Below are 22,776 nucleotides of genomic sequence, written 5' to 3'. Positions count from 1 at the left end.
AACCGTCTAGATTTTAGACTCCATTAGGCACTCAATAAAGCAATAATGAGATAATTAAGAATTTTTATTTTGTATGGAAAATTCGTTTTATTAAGGGCTTTAATGTAGAAAAATTGGCTAATTATATCATTAACCTCTGTGTGAAATTCTATAGAAATCACTAAATTTTAGGAATATGGGAAGGATGCACAGACGGTAAAGTCCACAACCAATGAACGTCTCATTAACTCTTAACACAGGACCTTGATTATTTTAGCCTATTTAACTTCGAGCAATGTTGCTGTTCAAAACTTGGTGCACTGCTCCGAACTCTGGTTTTGTGGGGGTATAAAATAGACAAATTAGTAGTTTGGAAACAGATAAAACTAATTAGTGCACCTTTTGTATTTTTCTGTGTTTGTTCATTAAAAATACAAACATTGTATCACGTGGCCTTTCAATTCAATTGCACAATTAAACTATGCAAATATCTAAATTTGAAAACAGCCAAATATTTGCTTTGTGCCCATTTCCTGAATCTAGAAGTTTCTACTTATTTGTTATTCACACAATCCACTAATGTATAAATAACGCCTACAAAACTTATCTTGATTTACTCAATAGTTAACAAGCGTCTCAAAAAGTTATAATTGAAAATGAGTTTAAGATATTATTTCGGGCTCCTGTTGGTTGCGCTAGAGGTGGCCGTTCCAGCAGTTCTGTGATTGCAGAGGATACACCATATGTGGTGGCAATATATGAAGACGAAAGATATGCTTGTGTTGGATCATTGATCACTTTGGAATACGTGGTTACAAATTTAGAATGCGTGAGGGGAACAGAAGCGGAAAGGACAGTTAAAGCTGGTGTAAACAGTATATCTCAAACGGGGCAAGTTCGCGAAGTGGCTTGTGTTCTTCATAAACCACTCAAGAAAAGCGACTATATGGATATAGGTATAATCAAAGTGAAAAGCCCCTTTGATCCTACAGTAGTACCCATAGAACTTTGTAAAACTACATTAAAACCGGGCAAGAAAATGCGAGTTAGTGGATTTTATTCACGAAGTGGACAAGGTGATAATATCCGTTCTACTCGCGAAACTATAGGAGAAATGTACAGGTTTTTTTCATGTTTTCGAAGACAACAAAGGAAGATTTATAACAGGGATATCTGGATATGAAGTAACAATTGGAGTAGATTCTGGAGCACCGGGCGTTGTGGACGGAGCTCTTTGTGCTGCGGCAGAAAGTTTTTTCATGTATTCGAGAATGCTATATACAGATTTATCTGTTGGAAGTCCTGCTCGATTGTATATAAAAGAAGAAACGGGATGTACATAAGTGGTATTATAAATTAAATGCTGTCATAAAATTATGTAATACTTCGAAACAAAGAGTACAGAGAGCGTACACTCGCAAACATCAGAGTGCTAATACATTTCTGTTAAAATGTTTTCGTTTTTCTTTTCTATGAGGAAATAAACCTAAATTATAATTTTTTATTGTAAAACTTAAACTAAATAAATAATAAATAAATGTAAGGCGCATTAACCTCCGAAGAGATCTAAGGCCGAGCATCTCTTCCAATTTGCGTCGTGCTCCTCTTTTTTTCCTACAAATTTGTATGGAACATTCGTTTTATTAAGGGATTTAATGTAGAAAACTTGGCTAATTATATTATTGATCCTCTGTGTGAAATTGCTATAGAAATGACTAAATTTTACGAATATGGGAAGGAAGAACAAACGTGTAGGTCCACAACCAATTCACGTCTCATAAACAGTTAACACATGACCTTGCTTATGTCAGTCAACTTAACTTCGAGCAACGTTGCTGCTCAAAACGTGGTGCACTGCTTCGAACTCTGGTTTATATCACGTGGCCTTTCTCAATTCAATAGCACAATTAAACTGTGCAAATATCCAAACATATCACAAGGAAATTTTCTTTTGAAAACTGCCAAATATTTGCTTTGTGCCCATTTTCTGAATCTAGAAGTTTCTACTTATTTGTTATTCACACAATCCACTAATGTATAAATACCGCCTACAAAACTTATCTTGATTTACTCAATATTTAACAAGCGTCTCAAAAGGTTATAATTGAAAATGAGTTTAAGAAATTATTTTGGGCTCTTGTTGGTCGCGCTTAGCTTCCCTTTCACCTACACGAATGCGCAATTTCGCGCTGGTAGTTCTAGCAGTTCTGTGCATCCAGAGGATACACCATATGTGGTGGCAATATATGAAGACGAAAGATATGCTTGTGTTGGATCATTGATCACTTTGGAATACGTGGTTACAAATTTAGAATGCGTGAGGGGAACACAAGCGGAAAGGACAGTTAAAGCTGGTGTAAACAGTATATCTCAAACGGGGCAAGTTCGCGAAGTGGATTGTGTTCTTCATAAACCAGTCAAGAGAAGCGACTATTTGGATATAAGTATAATTAAAGTGAAAACCCCCTTTGACAAAGTTCCTACAGTGGGAACAATAGGACTTTGCCAAACTAAATTAAAAGCGGGCAAGCAAATGCGAGTTAGTGGATTTTATACGCGAAGTGGACAAGGTGATAATATCCGTTCTACTCGCGAAACTATAGGAGAAATTTACAGTTTTTTTCGTGTTTTCTATGACGACAAAGGAAGATTTAGAAGTACAGAGATTTCTGGATATGAAGTAACAATTGGAGTAGATTCTGGAGCACCGGGCGCTGTGGACGGAGCTCTTTGTGCTGTGGCAGGAAGTCTTTTCATGTATTCGAGAATGCTATATACAGATTTATCTGTTGAAAGTCCTGCTCGATTGTATATAGAAGAAGAAACGGGATGTACATAAGTGGTATTATAAATTAAATGCTGTCATAAAATTATGTAATACTTCGAAACAAAGAGTACAGAGAGCGTACACTCGCAAACATCAGAGTGCTAATATATTTCTGTTAAAATGTTTTCGTTTTTCTTTTCTATGAGGATATTTACCTAAATTATAATTTTTTATTGTAAAACTTGAACTGCTTCAATCAAAATACTTCGTGAATTAAAAACTCATTGCGCGCATATTGTTGTAGCAATAACGGAGTATTACATATCAGACTGCTGAGTGGAACATCGCCCTATCTTGGCTGAAAGCCCCATTACAGAATTTTTTGTATAAATGCCCCAGCTCAATTCCAAATATTTTAAATTTCTGCAGAGGTAGCGCGTTTTCGAAATGGTGGCTGAGATAGCGTGAAATTCCACCCAGCAGTCGAAATATTGTAGTATAAATATATATTAATAGCTGAATAAAAATAAGGAATTAAGACTACAGGATACTGAAGCTTCTACTTTTAAACCTACGGTTCTGAAAATATTACATTTCACCAACATAAAAAAGTGCTTAAAAAAGATGGAGAGGGGTAAGGTAAGTATAGCAGAGTTAGTTGTAAAGGGAGCGTGGGTGTATAGTTGCTAGTGGTTAGTTGTTATCATTGTAGGGTCTGCAGGCACAATCAACTAGGTAGGCTTCACACGCCATCACATGCTTCCATACATACCACGCGCTTTTGTATTCTTTGGACTCTCCGAACCACTACGTTTCGCAGGACTCAAACTCGACGATGTTTTCAAGCTCTTCGATGGGCTTGAAGCGCTACCCGAGGTAGACGTTTCCGTATTGTCTGTGCTAGATGAATTGTGTGAGTTGTGCGTTAACATAACGGCATGATCCTCGCCATCACTCGAATCATCGCTGGAGTCACCCGTAAATGGCATGGAACGTATTTGGGAAGCGCGCTGCAAAAAATTAAAAGAACGTTTAAATTTTGCTGAGAAACAAAGACCAGCATCGCACTCACCCCTTTAACCGTGGCATAAACGGGCACCGAAATATCACAGAAACCTCCACTCGCTGTCTGCTGCTGGCGTGTGGGCAGCTGTGGCCTACCAGGTGTTGCGCCGCCGCCACTCTCACCACGCGTGCTACCCAGCGTGCCGTTGTTGGCTGGCGTCGCGCGTCCATGACCACCACCATTCGCTAACGTATTACAAGCGCTGTTACTGCCTGCCGAAGCTGCGCTGTTAGTGGACTCTTGTATATCGGGTGGCGGCTGTGGTTGTGGGTGCGACTGCGTTTGGTGTACGTCCTGTTGCTGCGTATGCTGTGCCAGACTCTCCTCACTCACGCCAGTTAAACCATCATTGGCCACTTGATAGATTTTCGCCTCCCAGCTGGGAAAACGATGTAATGGTGGCGTTGGTGGGCGTGGCACACCCAATTCGCTAGTTGTAGTTGTGGTGCTTGAATTACCGCCACTTGCCATCAACGCTGGATTATTCTTCATCCAAGCGGGTAACTTCTCACACGACGGCGTATAAATCTCCGCATAGTCGTGCGCTGTATCTGTATCCGAACTATCAGGACGCGTGGAGGAAACTTTCGATATACTAGCGAGTGGTGTAAGCGTTAAACCATCTACAGCTGCAACCAAATTGCGTTCAAGCTCTTGCGGTTCCATGCTGAGATTGCGTCGATGCTGATGATGTGGATATGAAGCAGTCAAGGGACGATGGATTATCTCTTGTGGATCTAAACTTTCACTGCGTCGACGGCTATCTGCTGAGTCGGCAAACTCTTGTACATCCAAGCTAAGACTATTGCGTACAGGATGTGGACCGACGCTGCTATGTCGGTTCGATTGATTAGCGATATGATTCTTTAGTAACTCCAATTGCTGATTACATTTGACATTTTGTTCGCGTAGCAGCTGATTTTGTTCTTCGAGTTCGCGTAGTTTATTGGTAACCCATTCTTTGATTTTGGCCGCTTTGGCTTCGACTTGTCGCGCGTCGTGTAGACGCAATTGACGTTGTTCTTCAACTTGTATTTCCAATGAGGTTATGGTTTTCTCAGCTTCGGGATTGGGAAGACTTACGGTTTGCTGTGCGGTAACTACGGCTAGTTGTTGTTGTTGCTGTAATTGGCTTTGATTAATAGGCGAGTTAGTGGCTGACTGTGGTGGTTTGGGCCATTCACTCAGCCGCTGTTCCATAGCCCGCACCTGAAATGATAGTAAAAGAAGGAATAAGAGATTGATTAGTAAATTATTAAGAATTGGTTAGCGATGATACCGGAAAAAGTCAGTCTAAATAGAGCAACTAATACGATGATACTTACGATATCCCAAATACCCACAGAGGTTTGGTATAGTCTCTTGTGCAAGAGTTTTAAATTGGATACGAGTCCGGACCATTCGAGTAATATAGGTCCGAATATCGAAGAAACAATTCTATTCTACATCCCGAATGGATTCAGATAAAACAGATAAAGTTCCCAAGAGTTTAGATTATGTCGAAGCTAAAGGTATTCTTTCGCCTACCCTTCAGGATGCATGATTCAGAAAACCGGCAAAATGTGACGCCGACGACATCTTAGGTTATAGTTCTTTGGTGCAATGGAATCCAGTCTAGAGAAGCTTAGAGTTAGGATCAAATGTGAAAGTCAGTCTGTCATGATCTGACGAAATTCGAGGTCCTCAAAGCAGGAGTTTTGCTCTATTGATCTAAGCTGTAGGACAAAAATAGTCACCGAAGATCTTGAAAATTGTCTTTGGTTAGATATGAATGCGGGTCGATCGCGAGCTAAAGTCCGTCTGTTTCAGGGAGGAGGGCTGGCCCATAGGAAATCCGACAAAGACTGGATAAGTTTGGAACGACCAACTGAAAATATTTTCGAAAGGGCACAGGACATGAAGATTTTGACTCAATATTTTCAAAAGAAGATTAAGACCTCTTTTGTTTTTAGATGCCGCTCTTCATTTGGATTTTACAAAAAATAAAGTTTAAAAAAAGTATATCCAAGAGAAGAGCAGTAGAGTAGAAAAATAACTTCAAAGGAAAATAATTGCATGTAAGAAGAGGCTTAGCCGTGGTGTGGTGGTAGTGTGTTCCGCCTACCACGCCGAGAGTTTTGAGTTTATGTTCCGGGCATAGCAACATCAAAACAAAAAAAAATTCAAATGGAAAAAAGTTCTTCTAAGCGGGGTCGCCACTCGGCAGTCCGAGAGTATTTCTGCATTGAAAAAGCTGCTCAGTGAAAATGCATCTGCCCTGCAGCTGTCACTCGGAGTCGGCATAAAAGATCTAAGTCCCGTCCCACCAATTTGTAGGACAATATAAGAAAAAGAGCCTAAATTACTTTGGAGGTTAACCGCGCCAATCATATTTTTTTTTAAAGATGAGGCTTCCTCAGCGTCGATCTTTGCTGAATGTGAGGTGAATCAAAGTTAGTGATGACTAACACAAAAGTTAGTTTCTTGCAGTATAACTTTCGATCTCAGAACAGTCGAAGGACGTATCTGGCTATCTACAGCAATCTCGTACTATAATTTGGTTAAGTAGAGTTTATTTGTATACACTGATTATGTTGTCGGAATAGACGCTTGTTCAAGCCATAGCGAATCATACTTGTAAGCTGAAAACACTGCAGAATTTTACTGGGGGTTGAAAACCACTCGAAATGGAAGCGCTTCCGAGCAGCAGAAAACATTTTTCAATCAACAAGTAGGGCTGCGCTACAAGGGAGGTGGGAAAAGACCGCTAGTATGTTTGGTTCCTAGTAACTTAAGATATAAGTACATAATTTGCTGATAAGTCAGACACGTTTGCTTCTTGGCAAATAACAAAACTAGTTGTTTCGGAACTGCGGTGAAGGTTTTTCTTCAGAAATCATTTTATGTACTTCATAATGAAATCTTCGAAATCAATGAGGCATTTTCACAGGAGGATGCAAAGTCGAAGAAGCTCGAATGGCCTAACAAAGTTTTATGAGCAGGCGCCGACGTCGTCTTATTTTTCATGGAAGAGGTCATAATTCTCTTGTCATGTTAACTTATATCTTTCTATGTCCCATTCCTATAACCTCACAATCAATCACAAAATTCTAGTATTTCTAAGTTCTAAAAAGTTTTTCAATATATTGCCCGTTTACAAAGTTGTTAGCTCGCCTTTTAACTTCAACCCTTCTGTTGTGGCTGTCTGCAAAGTTTTTGTTTATACTCCACACCACAGCGCCCCCACGATGTACATATCACCGCATTTGAATATCGTCTAACACCAATTAATAGTTAGCGACCCAAAACCAGTTTGCGATAAAGTTAATTTAATTTAAAACTTTTGAGAGAGTCTCTTTACACCCGCGAAGCGAATAAATTTAATTAACTGCAAAGGAACGCTCAGATCGAATTACCACTTTCTTATGTACTCAAAAGGGGTTGCGTAGCGCAGCAACTTTATGTTAAAGTCGACGATTGTGAGGTGAATGAGTTTAAGGGCAACGAGAGAGAGGTAGGGTTCAACTGTAATGTCTCAATAGTAATGCGTGTTGTGGTACAAGACATTTTATGGCATAACAGCCGAACCAAAAACGCAGATAGACTCATAGCATGTTCTTGATGCACGCTACAGCGGCAAGCACGGGAGCTTAGTAAAAAGAAGTCGCGTGAAACTTAGACATTTTCGTAAGTTGTTGTGTTCTTTGTTGTTCACCGACTAAGTGTGCGCTGAATGAGTATGTAAGCTTAGAACCAATACAACTGCTTAGCGCTTTTAGCTCACCACTGCAGATTCCACAACTCGTTTAGCTAAATTTGTTTTTAGCACATAAAATCACGAATCGCGACCCATGCAAACGACAAATTAAGTTATCGTGCCTTGGCATAATTTTTATAAGCACAAAAGGGAAGAGAATGGGATTTCAAGGGGCAATGTATGTTTTTGTAGTAGGTGAAGTGAATAGGAAAGTTAAAGAAAAAAGGGAGTCCATCAAGTATGCATTGTTTTTTTTGGACAGGACAGGTCTAGAAGTCATCAGACGTCGTTCGACTCATCTTAATGTAAGCCGAGATTAATGCTTTTTCTGTAGGGCCGTGCGATAGATATGATGACATCGTTTGAGTTGATCTGAGTGAGTATGTGAAAGAAAGTTTGGTGTTGTGTTGATTTGTGAGATATTCCCTAAGGACGTCTAGGTCCGATGAGGGTTATGCGCTCACCTTCGTTAAGGTAGGGTACCAACATGTGAGATGCCTTGCCTTACCCCAGCGGGTTAGGGGGCTTAGAATATACCCGCCGCAGGTATGCCTGTCGTAAGAGGCGACTAAAATATCAAAGTGATTCAAGGTGTTGTGTAGCGCATCCCTTTCAAGGGGTTGCCAGCGCAATATATAGTTGACCAACCCAATTGTCAACCTCAGGTATCCGTGAAGAATCCTGTTTCTTTAACAGCCGAGGTTCTGCCGACCCCAAGTTCCTTATAGATCTAGGGGGTGGGAGGGCGGTATAACCTAGAAGGTTTTATGTAGTCATACCAATTCGGTACCGGGATCGTCGGGCTAGTACCTTAATGGTGCTTGTTACCGGAACATGCCCCAAGGGGAGTGTCCTTACCGCTACAACAACAACAACGACATGCCTTGCCTTCTTCTGGCATTAGATACGTGATCTCGCAGTATGACTAACTTTTGTAGACCAAATACGGTACCTCGCGGTGCTTCACCGAACATTGAGTAGTAGGATGGAGTTCTCAATATCCTTCGGAAGCATTGCATGACTAACCTTGAACAAGTTCTTGAATAATTCAAATATGGCACTCAAAGAAGTTTTGTCTAGATTAACGCTGTGAGCTTCTTGTATGCAATGTTCGTGTTAAGAACTTTTCGAAAGTCATGCTACTGCGAGGCAGGAGGCAAGTATGACGTTTAATACAGTTAGCAGAGTCTCAAAAATTCCCGATTCTAAAGAAAGCAGCAATAGATTATGAAACGTTTAATATTTAAAATGCTGGTTCAAGCAATGGCGAGACTATTCATTTTCTAAACGCCGCGAATAGCATAATTGGCCTGCGTGAGGTTGACGACATTGGTAGTAAACTCTAGGCCCAAGGCCCAGGCTTCAAAATTAACACATGAAATGTCGTTAAGGTGTATAGATTTGGAGGCTTTGATCTTCCCATCTGGAGAGGTCAAAAACTGTCTACTGTTTGAACTTAGCTTGTGCAGTCTACTGATGACTGGAAGAAAAGGATTAACGTTGTGTTCGGAGTATTTCTTTTAACTCACCCAATTCGATTAGGCAAAGTTTATATATTGTGACGAATATTAGCATCACCATACTGTTAGTAAATAATCACAACAACAAATACTGTAAGTAGCAAAACGTATGTACATGCACACACATAACCAGAAGCTCGATGTGAAGAGATATCTCACACAAACATGTAGTAATCAGCCGAAGTTGTTACTTACACATGAACACGCATATAGCTCAATTAACAAGCAGGAGATACAACTGTTCTAGAAGGCGAAACGTCGACACCTTAGGAGAAATATGCGGACGAGGTAACAGAGAGTATAAAAGCAGCGCAAGCTGGGGGAATGACTAAGCAGTTTGATGCAAACACGTTGTTGTGAAGTATGTGATGTTGAAGTATAATTGTACTACTCCCAAAGTAGACTAAATAAAGCCCATATTGCAAAACCGTTACCAAAAAGTGATACGAACGCTAGCAGAAGGGGTATAACTATCGTAATTTCTCAGAATTCGTTACAATATGTAAGTTTGCCTGCTCGCAAGCCGAAAACCATGGAAGATATATCTATCTACTCTGTTCGACTGTCTTAGGTTAGCTAACCGAAGAGCTGTTGACCATTTGAGTTCCAACTTTGAACGAGGTAAAACCTGCCGTATATGTAATGAAAAGTAGGAAATAAAGTAAAAGGAGATACGCTATTTCTTCGTTTAGCTTGCAGAAAACTTATCCTATCATCAAATGAGTGAAACTATATTAAAATTCATATAAATTTACTCATTTTCTATAGATATATCCCCACCTAATACTATATTCTTCTGATACCAATGAATACTGAGAAGAATATCCTTTTGTGTGACTTTTCGACACATAAACTCAAATGATGACAATATACCAACGGCTGGGATTCAAGGGGTTGTGTAGCGCAATATATAGCTTCTCTAACCCAATTGTCAACCTCACCTTCGAGCGGCGAATCCCGTTTCACTAACAGACGAGGCTCTGGCGACCCCAAGCTCCTCATGGAACTTGGGGGTGGGGAGGGAGGGATGGCCTGAAGGTTTAATGTGGCCATATAAATCGTTCCCGAGATGGTCGGGCCAGCACCTTAATGGTGCTGTGTTACCGGAGCGTATCGGATCTGTATCCGACAAAGGACCATCACATCGATAACGCTCCCCAAAGCCTTCGGGGAGTAACTAATCGCTACAACAACAACAACAACATACCAACGGCTAAGTGGAACATCGTCAAATTTCGCCAGTAGAATCGACAACGCCTCGAACTCTGATTTTGGTAGAAGAAAGCGTCATCCTAGCGATAGGTTCAAAACCGACATACCACACGGAATTCGGATAGAGGCAGATTATGTTGTACCTCCGACCTTTTAAGGACTGAATTACTTTAAGGCAAAATCCAGTAGCCTATAGTAAAATCGTGGTTTGGAATTATATGTTTCTTTATTGCTTAGTTAGGATTTGTAGAATAGAAACTGAATCTTCCTTTGTGCTGATATCTCTATATTTGTGTCTATACAATCTACTAAAGTACGAAAAAACTAATTCCAACCATCTGCTCTGCTTGACCCCCCTTAGTTATAACATAGCAATCACGCACTGCCGATTGCAAGAACAAAAGCAATTAAGTTTATATGAGATAAAAGTTGATAAGAAATTAACGGCGTGCTTTTGTGGGTTCATCGGCGTGTGGGTAGTGAAAGGATTCATTTTGCGGAGCATTGAATTTAACGCTTAAAAAGAAGCCAATAAAGGTGACTATGCTGCACATAACAACGTCGCTTGAGGTATGAAAGCAGCAGATCAAAAAGTTTTCGAATCTTTGATTTTTATAAGGCGTTTACGAGCACATTGGTATTAACGGCTTCATTCAAGTTTTTTTGATTTTTATTTTCTTGCTGAAAAGAGAACACGGCTATATCGGTTTCATGTATATATATGTACAATTTTAAATTGGAATTTGTGGATTGCAGTGTACTAAGAATTAACTGCGCCATTTGTACTCATTAATTATGCGGGTGCTACTGCAAGTAAGAAGATGGCTGAGTGTAAATGTAGTCTAAGGTGATAAGGTGCTCAGTAGGCAAGTAGGGCAAGTGGGATATGGCGCTGTGAAAGATTTACGGTTTTAAGTTGTGAATTAAGTTTAGAAACTTTACGGGCTAACTTATAAAAGGAGATCGGTTGGGTATATGAACGGAAAGAGGCTTTGTGAATGATGCAAAGTTGTGTATGGTGAGCCAAAAGTAGATATCATCGACTGAGTGGACTATCACCCTATCTTGGCTTCTGATTAAAAACCTTCTATCTCATGTTGAAGAACGTAATATTTCAGAATTCGAATGACATGGGAAAAAGTACACTAGTTTGATGTTTCAGTAATGAATTAAGAGGCACACGAATTACATAGGTAAAAGAGTCTCCCTAGCCATATCAAGGCTTATTAGACCCAGCGACTTATAGTTTGCCATGTTGTTGTCCTAAACAGTCTATCTAGTGTTGCCTAAATTATTTAGTTTCCCAGTAACTCATGGCTGCACGCACTTACGTGTTATTTGGGAAGCCCACAGAAAGGCCTTCAACCATAACATGGAAGATGCTGTGCTGTGGAGGTTTGTGCACCACGAATGTGGAATTAACTATCAAATATTATAAATCATAGATCTTTTGACCGTGCTATACCTTAGAAATATTTTGATTGGCCTCTTCTTTATCTTCATCAACATAAAAAATGATCGAAAAGACAAAAAAAATTAACGAGTAAGTACACTTCACCAAATCGAAAATCGTAGCTGCTTTTCCCTTGCAAAAACCTCAGACAGTGGCTGCCAAAGGGTATCCAAAAGGTTGATTATCAAAAGTTTATTGGAAAATTATAAGAAATAAGACTAGGGTAGGATATCGAATTGAATAAAAAAGCTGTGTGGTACAGTAGTTCTGACAACCGAAGTAGTTCAACTGGTTGCAAGCTTTAAAACGCTTGCTTGGAACTCATTCGACATAAACTCTGCAAATCTTAGACAAAGGTCGTAAATTGACAACGCAAACAGTGAACCTCAACACTGAAAAGTAGAGTGAAGTTGGATTCGTATTAGACGAAGAAAAACAAGTTTAGGTATCAAATGTGGTGGCAAAGCTCTTTTATAGACACAGGAAGCTAATTTGTACAGATAATGACGCACTTTCTAAGCTTACCGGCCAAGAGTTTGAAGGCACCGTACCGTGATAATTTGCAGCTCAGTCATTCTCCATATTCACTTAAGTCTGTGAAGGTTTTATATCATATGAATTTTCTTTCCCAATGAAAAATTGCGAGCTGCATTGTAAGGCATTTGACAAAATAAAGGCCTACGACTAAGTAAATACGAAAAAAAAATTAGCTTTCTTCTTCTTTTTCTTGTAGCGATAAAGACACTCCCCGTTCCGTAATCTAGCACTACGAAGCTTCACAGACCATCTCGGAAAGGATTTTATATGACCACATTGAAGCTTCTAGGTCTGTGTATTTTAGTCGTTTCTCATGATAGGTGCGCCTACCGCGGAAATATACTATAACGAATTTCGAGAAATTCCGCTTATTCCAAACCTTCTGCTAACGTTCCAATCGCTAAACTCTGGAATAAATAACTCCAATATTTAATAATGCAAAATGGTCTTTATTATACTACTTTGAGAGTACTTCACAATAACTCTTACTTCACAACTAATTGCGTGTTTAAATCAAACTGCATAGTCATGCGTCAGCTTGTGCTGCTTTTATACTCTTCGGGTTCCTCGTTCATCCATTTTTCCTAAGGTCTAGTAATTTCGTGAACTTGATGCTTGTTTAACAGCTATATACATGCATATTTGTAATTTGTATCCATATGCGTGTGTATATGTGAGTACTACTTCGGCTGATGCTGACATGCGTTTGGGAGTATCTCTCTGTTTGCCTTGTATGTATGTATGAGTGTAGATGATGATTGATTTGTTTATGTACATACTGCTTAGTATCGGCTTAGTGATGGTAGTATCGCTTAGTGATACTAATATTCGTCACAATACTAACCTTAATCCGCCGGGAAAAACAAAAAATCTTTAATTTTTTGCTTTTTGGGAAAGAATAAAGAATGCAAGATTAATTTTTCCTCTGTTATTTGAGTTTATTTATGTATGTTTGTTGCTAATGATCGTGTTTTTTTTTTAATAAAATTATCGAGCTCCCCGCAGAAGACGAGAAAGCGTCGAAACGCGTAGGAGGGGAAATTTAACTCTGCTTTCCCCAATTCTTGGCCGAAAAGCTGCATCAAAGCAATCGTATGTTACGATTCCATAGCTGCTTGTAATAGTTCGATTGCAAGTGCTTTCAATGCATCGTGGGTTTCTGATTATTTCTTGCAAGTGCTTTCTACGGTAATTTGTTTCAAGTACCAAAATTCACACCTGGCCGCTAGTGACAAAAGTGGAACTACACTAGCACGCCTTACAACAAATTTTATTTCAGCAAAAACATATTTTTAGGTAAGCAAATTTTGGAGCCTAAAGGCTTATAATTTTATTTTATCGAACTTGCTTCGGATACATATTTTCTTAAATATATTTTTTTTTTTTTGTAGCTTTAATCGTAAAATTTTATTTTACAGCGATTTCTTCAGAAAGTTTGTATGCATACACTTACTTGAAAAAAAAAAAATAAAATAAAAAAGAATAACTACAAGCACCATGTTTTGGCACCAAAATTTCTTTAGTTTGTTCAAAGCACACGGAAATGTAATTTTCGTTTGACATAAGCAAAACTTTCTTCTATTTTTGTCAGTAATAAAATGCAGCTGTCAGTTGTGCTAGCAAATTCCCATGCTAATAAAGGCGTGCAGTGATTTGAGTGTTCGTGCTTATAAATTAAAAATGTCACAAAAATAGCTAAACATGTAATTGAAGCGTTTGTAGCGCTTGATATGCTGGTATATAGAACATTTTTGAAATGAGAAAGCCGAAATTTAGGCTAGTTATGATTTTGAAGTCAAATGAATGCAGCACACCTCTGCTACTTATTTAGTCGCTTAAGAAAAGTGAATTTTTGAAATTCATAGCGAAAAATCTTTCTCAGAAAACTAGTTTAGTCGGATTGCACAATCGCTAATCAAATAATTAATCCTGAACAATTTTGTCTTTATTTCATCCAAACTAAGCAATAAAATAAAATGCACCTTTAATCAATTGACACAATCGCTAATTAACTAATCCTGAATAATTTACTTTTTTATAAATTAAACAATTTAATAACCCATAAAATAAATAACTTCATCTTAAATCAGATTACACAATCGCAAATCAATTCATTAATCTTGAATAAATTATGATTTATATCAATTAAATAACTAAATAGCCAATTAAACAATTGAAGAACTTTCAGCTTTAATCAGCTAAAATAGTCGCTAATAGGTAAATTCGTCCTGAATAATTTACTATTTATTTCATCCAAATTAAACAATTAAATAAAATGCAGTTCTAATCCTCGCTAATCAATTAACTGAAAAATTTGCTATTTGTATCAATTAACCAATTAAACAATTAAATAACTTTCATCTCTAGTCAGGTTACACAATCGCAAATCAATTAATTAATCTTACTAATTTACAATTTATATCAATTAAATAAGTTGCTTCTGTTTACGCTGATAATAGCCATTAAAGTCTTTAAAGTTCAGTTAAGTATAAAGGGGAAATGAGAAGAAGCGGGAGCCGAACTTCCATCGACTGCAAAGGATGGTATAACTAATCGCTAACAATACTGTCGACCAACATTGTAAAAAGATGCCTCGGGTGAAGGTGGAGTAGTGGTCGCGACGCAGTCACCAAGATAATTTCTCGCCATATTTTCTTTGCAATTTTGGCTAACGGCAAAAGATATTATGCCAATATGCCCAGACAGCGATAAATATGCAAATGCAGATATTCATAGACTTTTACAAGGGTGTGAACGCCTTATCTTATGCAACGACAAGCAATATTTTATGCAAACAAAATATTGTTGCATACATTTAGGGGTATGCAGAGCGCATGAACAGCGAATGAAGAAAAATATAAAAAAGAGATAATTTTCAAAATGTATTTTATTACTTGTGCCACAAGAGTGCTTAAGGCAAATGCGGACAAACTTTTAAAACTTTGTGATTTTGAGAATGAGCAGAAAATGTCGCTTTCATGCGCACACAAGTATGCAATGACCCTTGGTAAAGAATAAGTGGTTAGCGTTATAATAACCAAAGCGATAAAGCATACAAATATTTACATGTAACAAATTGTAGCAGTGCACAATATTTGGCCAATATAAAAATTGTGCAGGCGATAAGAATGCGATATTCATAAGAGCATTTTCTTATGTCCCAAAAGCATGCAGAGCAAAGCTTCTTGCAAAAGTTGTTAAGCTCATTACATGTTCGTGCGAGAAAAAAAGGATCAAATAAAACTTTAGTCTAACCACTAAGCAGACAGTTAACCAATAAGTTGCAAAAACAAAAAAACTACAAAAAAGCTGTTAAGCTGCAAACGCCAAAAAGTATGCAACAAAAGTTGCTTAAGCGTGAAATGGACAAAAAACATGCATTAGATTACAAACCGATACACATGTCAAGCTATGCATGCATGCAAAGTATTTTTTTTTTACTTTTGTTAATGGCGCCGTCATGACAGTCGCGTGAGATTTTGCTTACTGACAAACTTTTAGGCGACAAGAAATCCTCACGCATACACCAGGCGTTTGCTCACACTTGGCAGGAAGTATTTGTAAACAAGCGCACAAAGCAAAAGTTCAGTGCTAAATATTCTTATATAAGTAAATAGAATTCATGGTGACATTTTAGACGCCGCTTGCTACAATATCTTGTAGTTCTATTCTATAATTATATGCACAAAAGTATGCAACATATTTTCAATGGCAAGGCCTAAGTTGAATTGGTTGCTTTAATGGCACGCGGCGAGCGATAAGAAAGGGAATTGCAATATTCTTGTCGACTTTCTTAAAAGCCACTTTGGTACACAATCTGCTAGCGAAATGGCTTCATGTTTTTTGCAAGTGCTTCACTAAAGTTGTTACACAGCAGTGATTTTAAAAGCGCAAAGAAGTAAACACTTTTTGAAGGCGTATAACAGGCAGACTAACTTGACGCTTTTCGATATGCAAACTCTGTCGTGGCCGCTGTCGACAAAAAAAAAATTTTAAGATTTCTTTTGCTGATGTTTGAAATTAATAGCCTCTTTTTAGGCATTGCAGTAGCGTGAACTTCGATAGTTTTGTAGTTTATGATTGAAAGAGGAGATTTTTTTGGGGCAGTCAATTGAGAATGTGAGGGAGAGGGGAATGTGCGGGAGAGGAAGATGTAAGTGAGCCAGCTGGGGAAATAAGAAAGTCAGCAGAATTTATGTATTTAGTACAAAGCCATGGAAGTTGAGCGTATTTTTTGGCACTTAAATGGATAATAAACTATGAAGTTGTCAAGAAAGAAGCTTTAGGTGTGGTGAAACTTCTATAAGAGCAGTGGCGTAGTGAGGTTTTCTTGCGACCGGGCAAAGGGGTAAAAGGTGACCCCGCTAAGAATTTTTTTCTAATTGAAAAAACTGTTTTCTAATTTTGTTGCATTGCCCGAGACTTGAACCTAGGACCTGTTACGAGGTAAGCGGGGCACACTATCTCTACACCTCGCCGTTTGCCATCACAGTTTGGAAGTACAAAGTTTATTGAAAATTTGTTTACAAAAATTTGGCTGTATTTAGAGTTAGTTCTATAAAAGGAAACCAAAATCTTTACCCCCCGCAATGTTGCCACTTATTTAAAAAAAAATTGTATGCATCCGAAATCTTGAAGAAATAAGCTGTTATCGATTAGGGTTGTCGATTTTCAAATTCGAAAAAAAATACAAAAAAAGAAATTAAATATTATTATTGTCTAAAAAACTTTGTGTTATGCTGCCACTTAATTAAAAAGAAATTAAGGCATGACGTAGCTGAATGCGTTTGTAACCATTTCAACTATCGTAGGAGTGCGGGTTCGACTCCCACTCCCGGGAGAAAAGGCTTTGAAGAGATTTACAAGGTATAATCGAAACAGCTGTCGCCTTGTCCGTCCTGATGTCACGTTGTTTAAATTTTTCCCAAATTATTAAAAAGAATACATTTTACTAAATTAAAAAAAAAAAAGAAAATACAATTTTTTATTAAATTTTACAACTGATTTTTTTTTTAATTACATAAATATGAAAAATAAAAACTTAAAAAAAAAAAACAGAAGAAATTAACGCAATAACGTCGAATTTAGGCAGTCCTTAAAAATATAACGAACAAAACTATTTATATATTTACCAATTATTAACTGTACAAATATATAGTTTTGTATGTCGAAATATGGAAATTATAAACCGTAAAACGTTGACACTTGAGCTGGTTTGCACTAAAGGGTTAAGCGAAATTTCGCTTTTGTTTTTTATTTTTTATAACAAAGTTTGCCTTCTAAAACTCGTGAAATGTATTTTAAATTAAACTATAGCAGATTTTTGAACTTTTACCTCCAACTTTTTATCGCGCTCCATCTTCTCAGCCTAATTTGCCCTTCCGTTCCAGAAAGGCGTCTATTATAATCATAAATGTACCCTGGAGCCTCAAGTATGTTTTGATTTGTAGTATAAATCACTTCTTTGTCGTACATAAACAAAAAAAGCAACAACCAACAAAAATAGACTAAGTACAAAGGTATGTGCATTAGGGTGTTTCATTTTTAGGAATTTTTTTTTGCTGGCCTACCTGAAAACCTAATTTTTTATATAGAAAATACAACAATTTGAGGGTTTAGCGCAATAAATTTTCAAAAAAAAAAAAAAAAGAAATTTTTCCGATTGGTTATATTTGCTATTTAAAGTAGCCCTAAAAAATTACCAGCGTGAAAAGAAGCAGAACTGCGTTATACCTACAAGTTGGATACCTGGACCACGTTTTTTAAAAAATTTTAAATTTTACGAAATTATATGAAAAACGATATAAAAAGAGAACATTTATTATTTTATCTTTGACTTTTTTTCAATTTCACAGATACAGTGGTTGCTATGGTAATGCTGCATGACTTTACAATCGATTAATGACGCACTTTTTAAAGTCGACAAGGTGTGAGGTATGTTCCGGAATCACATAAAAAAGTACATATGCTATATATACGGCCGATCTCATCCATTTTTTCAGAAAACAATATGTGCAATATACGAAAGCATATGGTGAAGTTTGAAGCTTCAATCTGATAAATTGAGGAAGATTTGACAAAAATCCTCTTTTCTGAAAAATCGGTTGTGTGGGGGATATATGCTACAGTGGTCCGATCCGGCCGGTTCCGACAAATGTCTAATCGGACACCTAATTATACTGGCTTACCAAATTTTATCAAGATATCTCAAAAATTGAGGGACTAGCATACAAACAGACAGACGGGCGGAAGGACATGGCTAAATCAACTCAGCTCTTCATCCTGATTATTTCGGTATACTTAATTGTGGGCCGATCTATTTTCTTTTAAGGACTTACAACTTTGAGATTCGTGACGAAGTTAATATACCATTTCATTTTCATGAAAGGTATAAAAATGGAAAGGATTTGAAGATTACTGGCTGCGAAAGATCTCTCCAGATACCTTTGTATTTTCAAATTAGAAGCCATATTCTCCCCGAGCTGAGATTTGAGCTCGAGTCGTCAAATTTCTAATCCCACAGGCCTACGACTAGGCTATGACTCAATCTGTTTGTATGCTGTTTAACTCAGTCAACGGCATAAACGCTGTTATTGTTGATATTTTTATTTGCTCGCTGCAGTAATAGATGAACAGACGATTAAATCCAAGATCACTCTAATGTATACAGATACTTTTTCTGATATTTAAGATAAACCAATTTTCCATTTTTTGCATTCTCAAACACCACATCCCTTTTGACATGCTTGTAATTTCTTAAGTAACCCCAACCCAGATAAAAGCAATAACATCGCATTACTTACTCGCATGCATTTAAAAGAATTCAGTTCCGGACTTATGCTAAGCACTACATACATAAATGTTAAAGTATTACTTTCATTCACAAAAAGATTAATGTTTTCTCACATTTGTATGCGCATAGAGCTTAATAATACATGAGATTACTTCCTTTCTCCTTTCTCGAAAAAAGACATGACTTTCGGAATAGAACTCAGACGATTATACAAATATTTGTACAAATGTACAATAGCAGCCCCTGCAGGAAATTGATTTAAGTATGAATTAACTATAAGTGCACTATTAACAAGTAGTTTTAAATCAGCCTGCGGGGTATATTTCCCAAACACAACTGAAAAAACGGATCAGCACGCTATCTTTTGCACAACAGTCGTTTTAAGATATTGGAATGAGACGGATTCATATTCAACCAAAGATTGGCACTTAGCAGCACTCATACAAATTCTAAAAAAAAAAAAATATAAAAAATAAGAAAAATCTCGAGGAAAATCTGCACGTATGTAAATAAATTGCCAACAAAGTATTTAACAGTTCAATGAACTATAAAAAAGCGCAATGACATGTGAAGAGTGACATTCGTAGAAGAAAGAAATCGAGTCGTGTTGCTTAAAGCTTAACATAAATGTCTTCAATAGCAAATATTTAACGTCATAACATTTCCACATAAATAAATACACTCTTACGTCGTATGTAAATATGGCTTTATTTTTAGCAAGTCGTTATTTGTAACTTTATGGCTTCTTGAGTAGAAAATTTTAAGTGTTGAAATGCTTAACTAACGCAAATACAAGTGAAATCCGCAGCAAAGGGAAAAAGGAGTACTTAGGATGGGGAAAATTGCGAAAAAATCAATCTTCAGTTTAGCAATATTTTATATTGCGCACGCTGCAGACACGTCTAGAAAGAATATCTTACGTTCCTTACAAACGTTTTTAAATAAATATGAAGCATTTGACGCTTTGTTTCATCCTCTGCAGTCAAGGCAACTCATTGCATATTATTGCACAAAATTAGAAAAACAAAAAATTTTGAAATTTTTTGAAATGTTTCGAATTATTTGTATAAGTTTTCGAATTTGAATTGAATGGGAAAGTCTTTAGAGCGAAACTTTAAACTAATTTACATATTTAGATACAAGCACATTATCACACACAATTATAAAAGAGAATTTTTTAAAATTTTTTGAAAAAGTCTTGAAATATTTGTATGAGTTTCAACTGAATTGGATTGAATTTAGTACGAAATTTAAAATTTATTTACATATTTGAGAGACAAAATAAAATAATGAATACTTGTCGCGATTTACCTCCGAGGAGATTTAGGTCGAGCTTCTCTTCCAATTTGCGTCGTGTTCATTTTCATATTCCTTAAAATTTGACGGAACGGGACCAACATGTTTTATGTCGACTCCGAACGTCATCCGCAAGGCAGATGATGTTTCACTGAGAAACTTTTCAGGGCAGAAATACACTCGAAGTGTTTGTCCGGGACTTGAACCCAGGACTCTCGGCTTAGATAGGCGGAGCAAGTGACCACCACACCATAGAGAAAACTGCGAAAAATATAATCTTTAGTTTAGGAATTTTTTTATTGCGCACGTCTTATTGCGTATACACATCTTTATTATACAGAATCTTTTTTTGGAAAATTTAAAAAAAAATTTAGAAAAGTTTTGAGATTTTTTGAAAAAAAAAATGTTTTTTAAATCTTTTTATGCGTTTTTGAAAATATAGTGAATTTTAACGCATTTTGCACAAAACTTTAACCTTATTCACATATTCATAGAATAGAAACTGCAAACATGAGAATTTAAAAAAAATTTTGAAATCTTTTGTGTGTGTGCGTCTGCAATTATAATGAATTTCGTTCTTCATATGCATAAAAAAAGTTTTGAAACTTTTTTAAACAAATATTTGAATGCTTTTTTGAAAATATAGTGAATTCGACGAATTTTTGCATTAAACTTTAACTTCATTCACACTTTCGGGCTGAGCATTTTAAAATCTTGCAATCGGTATCCTGAACATTTTTCCTAAAATCGTGTGAAAAACGTTTTGAAATTTTTATATATTCATACATATGCTTTTGCAAATATAGAGAATTTGAACGAATTTGTAACAAGACTTAAACTTTATTCCATATTTACTTCCACACTTCAGAATCTCAAAATCTTTCGAAATTCAAACTTTAAAATCTTCAATAATGAAAAAAAAACCTTTTGAAAAATGTATACGCAAATATGATGAATTTGAACGAATTTAGCACGAAATATTAGCTTATAAAAATCTTTTGAACTGTATACTTGAAAATTAAAAACAGTTTTGAATTTTTTTGAAAATGTTTTGAAGTATTTATGTTAGTAATTGTGAAAATGTTGTGGATGTTTAACTTTATTTACATATTCGAATCTATCAAGCTCAAGCCACAGTCATCAGGTGAGAAGAGTATCGAAATAATGTCGTAAGATATTGAAATGTCTGACGTTTTTCTTTTACCCAGCTACGAGCGGAGGAGGAAAAACTGCACCTCCAATGAGATATATTAATCGAGTAATATATAAATAGTCACAAGTTGTACAAAAAAACTTAATTGCATTCTTGATTTATCGTGGTGGCATACGAATGGATTCTAAAGCAATTTAGGTAGGTACATTTCACTTTGCTATCTCTATTTTTGTACTGTAAGTGCTTTGATTCATTTTTATTTATTCGCGTTTTTTCACTCAGCCACTTCAAATGAGCAGGAGAAAATTTTTAAAAAATAAAATTTATGAAGTATGCATAAAAAAATAAATGCACGCTTACACACACACATACTCATGCAATGTCATTTCTGTGTGCGTTTAATAAGTACATTTTAAGCACTCAAAGGCTGCTGGAAAGCAAAGTATTCAGCCATCAGTGATATGGGGTGCAGTAAATATGAAACGGGACGCAACCGACCGCGTTGACAAGATGAAACGAGTGCGGACGCGTGCCATTAATAACGCAGCATTTGTTTGTAGATGTGTGTATATGTATTAGGGATGCGACGCAAGTGAGTTTACCGGAATTGGAGTTTACAATTTTTGGGAATCGAAGTCGGAAGTCGAAGCAAGGTAGAGGAGACACATATGCATGTAAAATGTAAGTAGGTTATGAACACAAATGAACACTATGGACTCATTTAGTCTATGTGAGGTCCTCACGGGCCAGACAGTTCAACCCATGTATCAAAATATGATCAAAATATAAATGACTGTCACTATGTGTGCTTTCTTGGCCTCTAGAGCTCTCAGTAAAATTTTAAGAAATTGTCTCAGATCTCTTAATATGGTTTTGGAAAAGTGACATAATATTTAGATGTTCGTGTTGTATATATCAAACTGCATTAAATTTATGAAGAGTAGGAGGGGATAGGAAGGAGGAAGACGTAGTGGGAAACAAAAGCAGGAAAAATAGAAGGGGAATATTGTATTTTTACGTGGGTGCCTGCCAAGTATGGCCGTATTCTAAACAAACAAATAGATTAATATTCTTTGATCACTGGCCCAACTTTGCTGGTACCAATGGAACGAGGTTGAATGTTCAAGCCCAAGGCCTATCTAAAGCTCTTATATTGCTGGGTAATGATGCGTGATTGCTCGGCAACTCCACTGCGAGTTCTAAGCTTGACTCAGTATCCCTCACATTGATCAATATGATCTCATTATGTGATATATGTGTATCT

The 22,776-nt window shown here is 36.8% G+C and overlaps 1 protein-coding gene across 16 annotated transcripts in view; it reads right to left on the bottom strand.

Annotated features, from left to right (window-relative positions):
- The window catches only part of LOC137249035 (uncharacterized protein CG43867), a 404,529-nt gene that overhangs the window by 28,451 nt on the left and 353,302 nt on the right, over positions 1-22,776 (bottom strand). For all 16 annotated transcript variants that reach the window (XM_067780130.1, XM_067780129.1, XM_067780127.1 and 13 more), the window contains 2 exons: positions 3,819-5,021; positions 3,519-3,756 (listed from right to left, as the gene is read on the bottom strand). In XM_067780130.1, coding sequence (XP_067636231.1) covers positions 3,519-3,756; positions 3,819-5,021 — 1,441 coding nt within the window. The remainder of the gene's footprint in view (positions 1-3,518; positions 3,757-3,818; positions 5,022-22,776) is intronic.

Source organism: Eurosta solidaginis, chromosome 4, assembly GCF_040869045.1.
Source record: "Eurosta solidaginis isolate ZX-2024a chromosome 4, ASM4086904v1, whole genome shotgun sequence".
NCBI lineage: Eukaryota > Metazoa > Arthropoda > Insecta > Diptera > Tephritidae > Eurosta > Eurosta solidaginis.
Note: the sequence above shows the minus strand (reverse complement) of the source record. Positions and strands in the feature narration are given on the sequence as shown.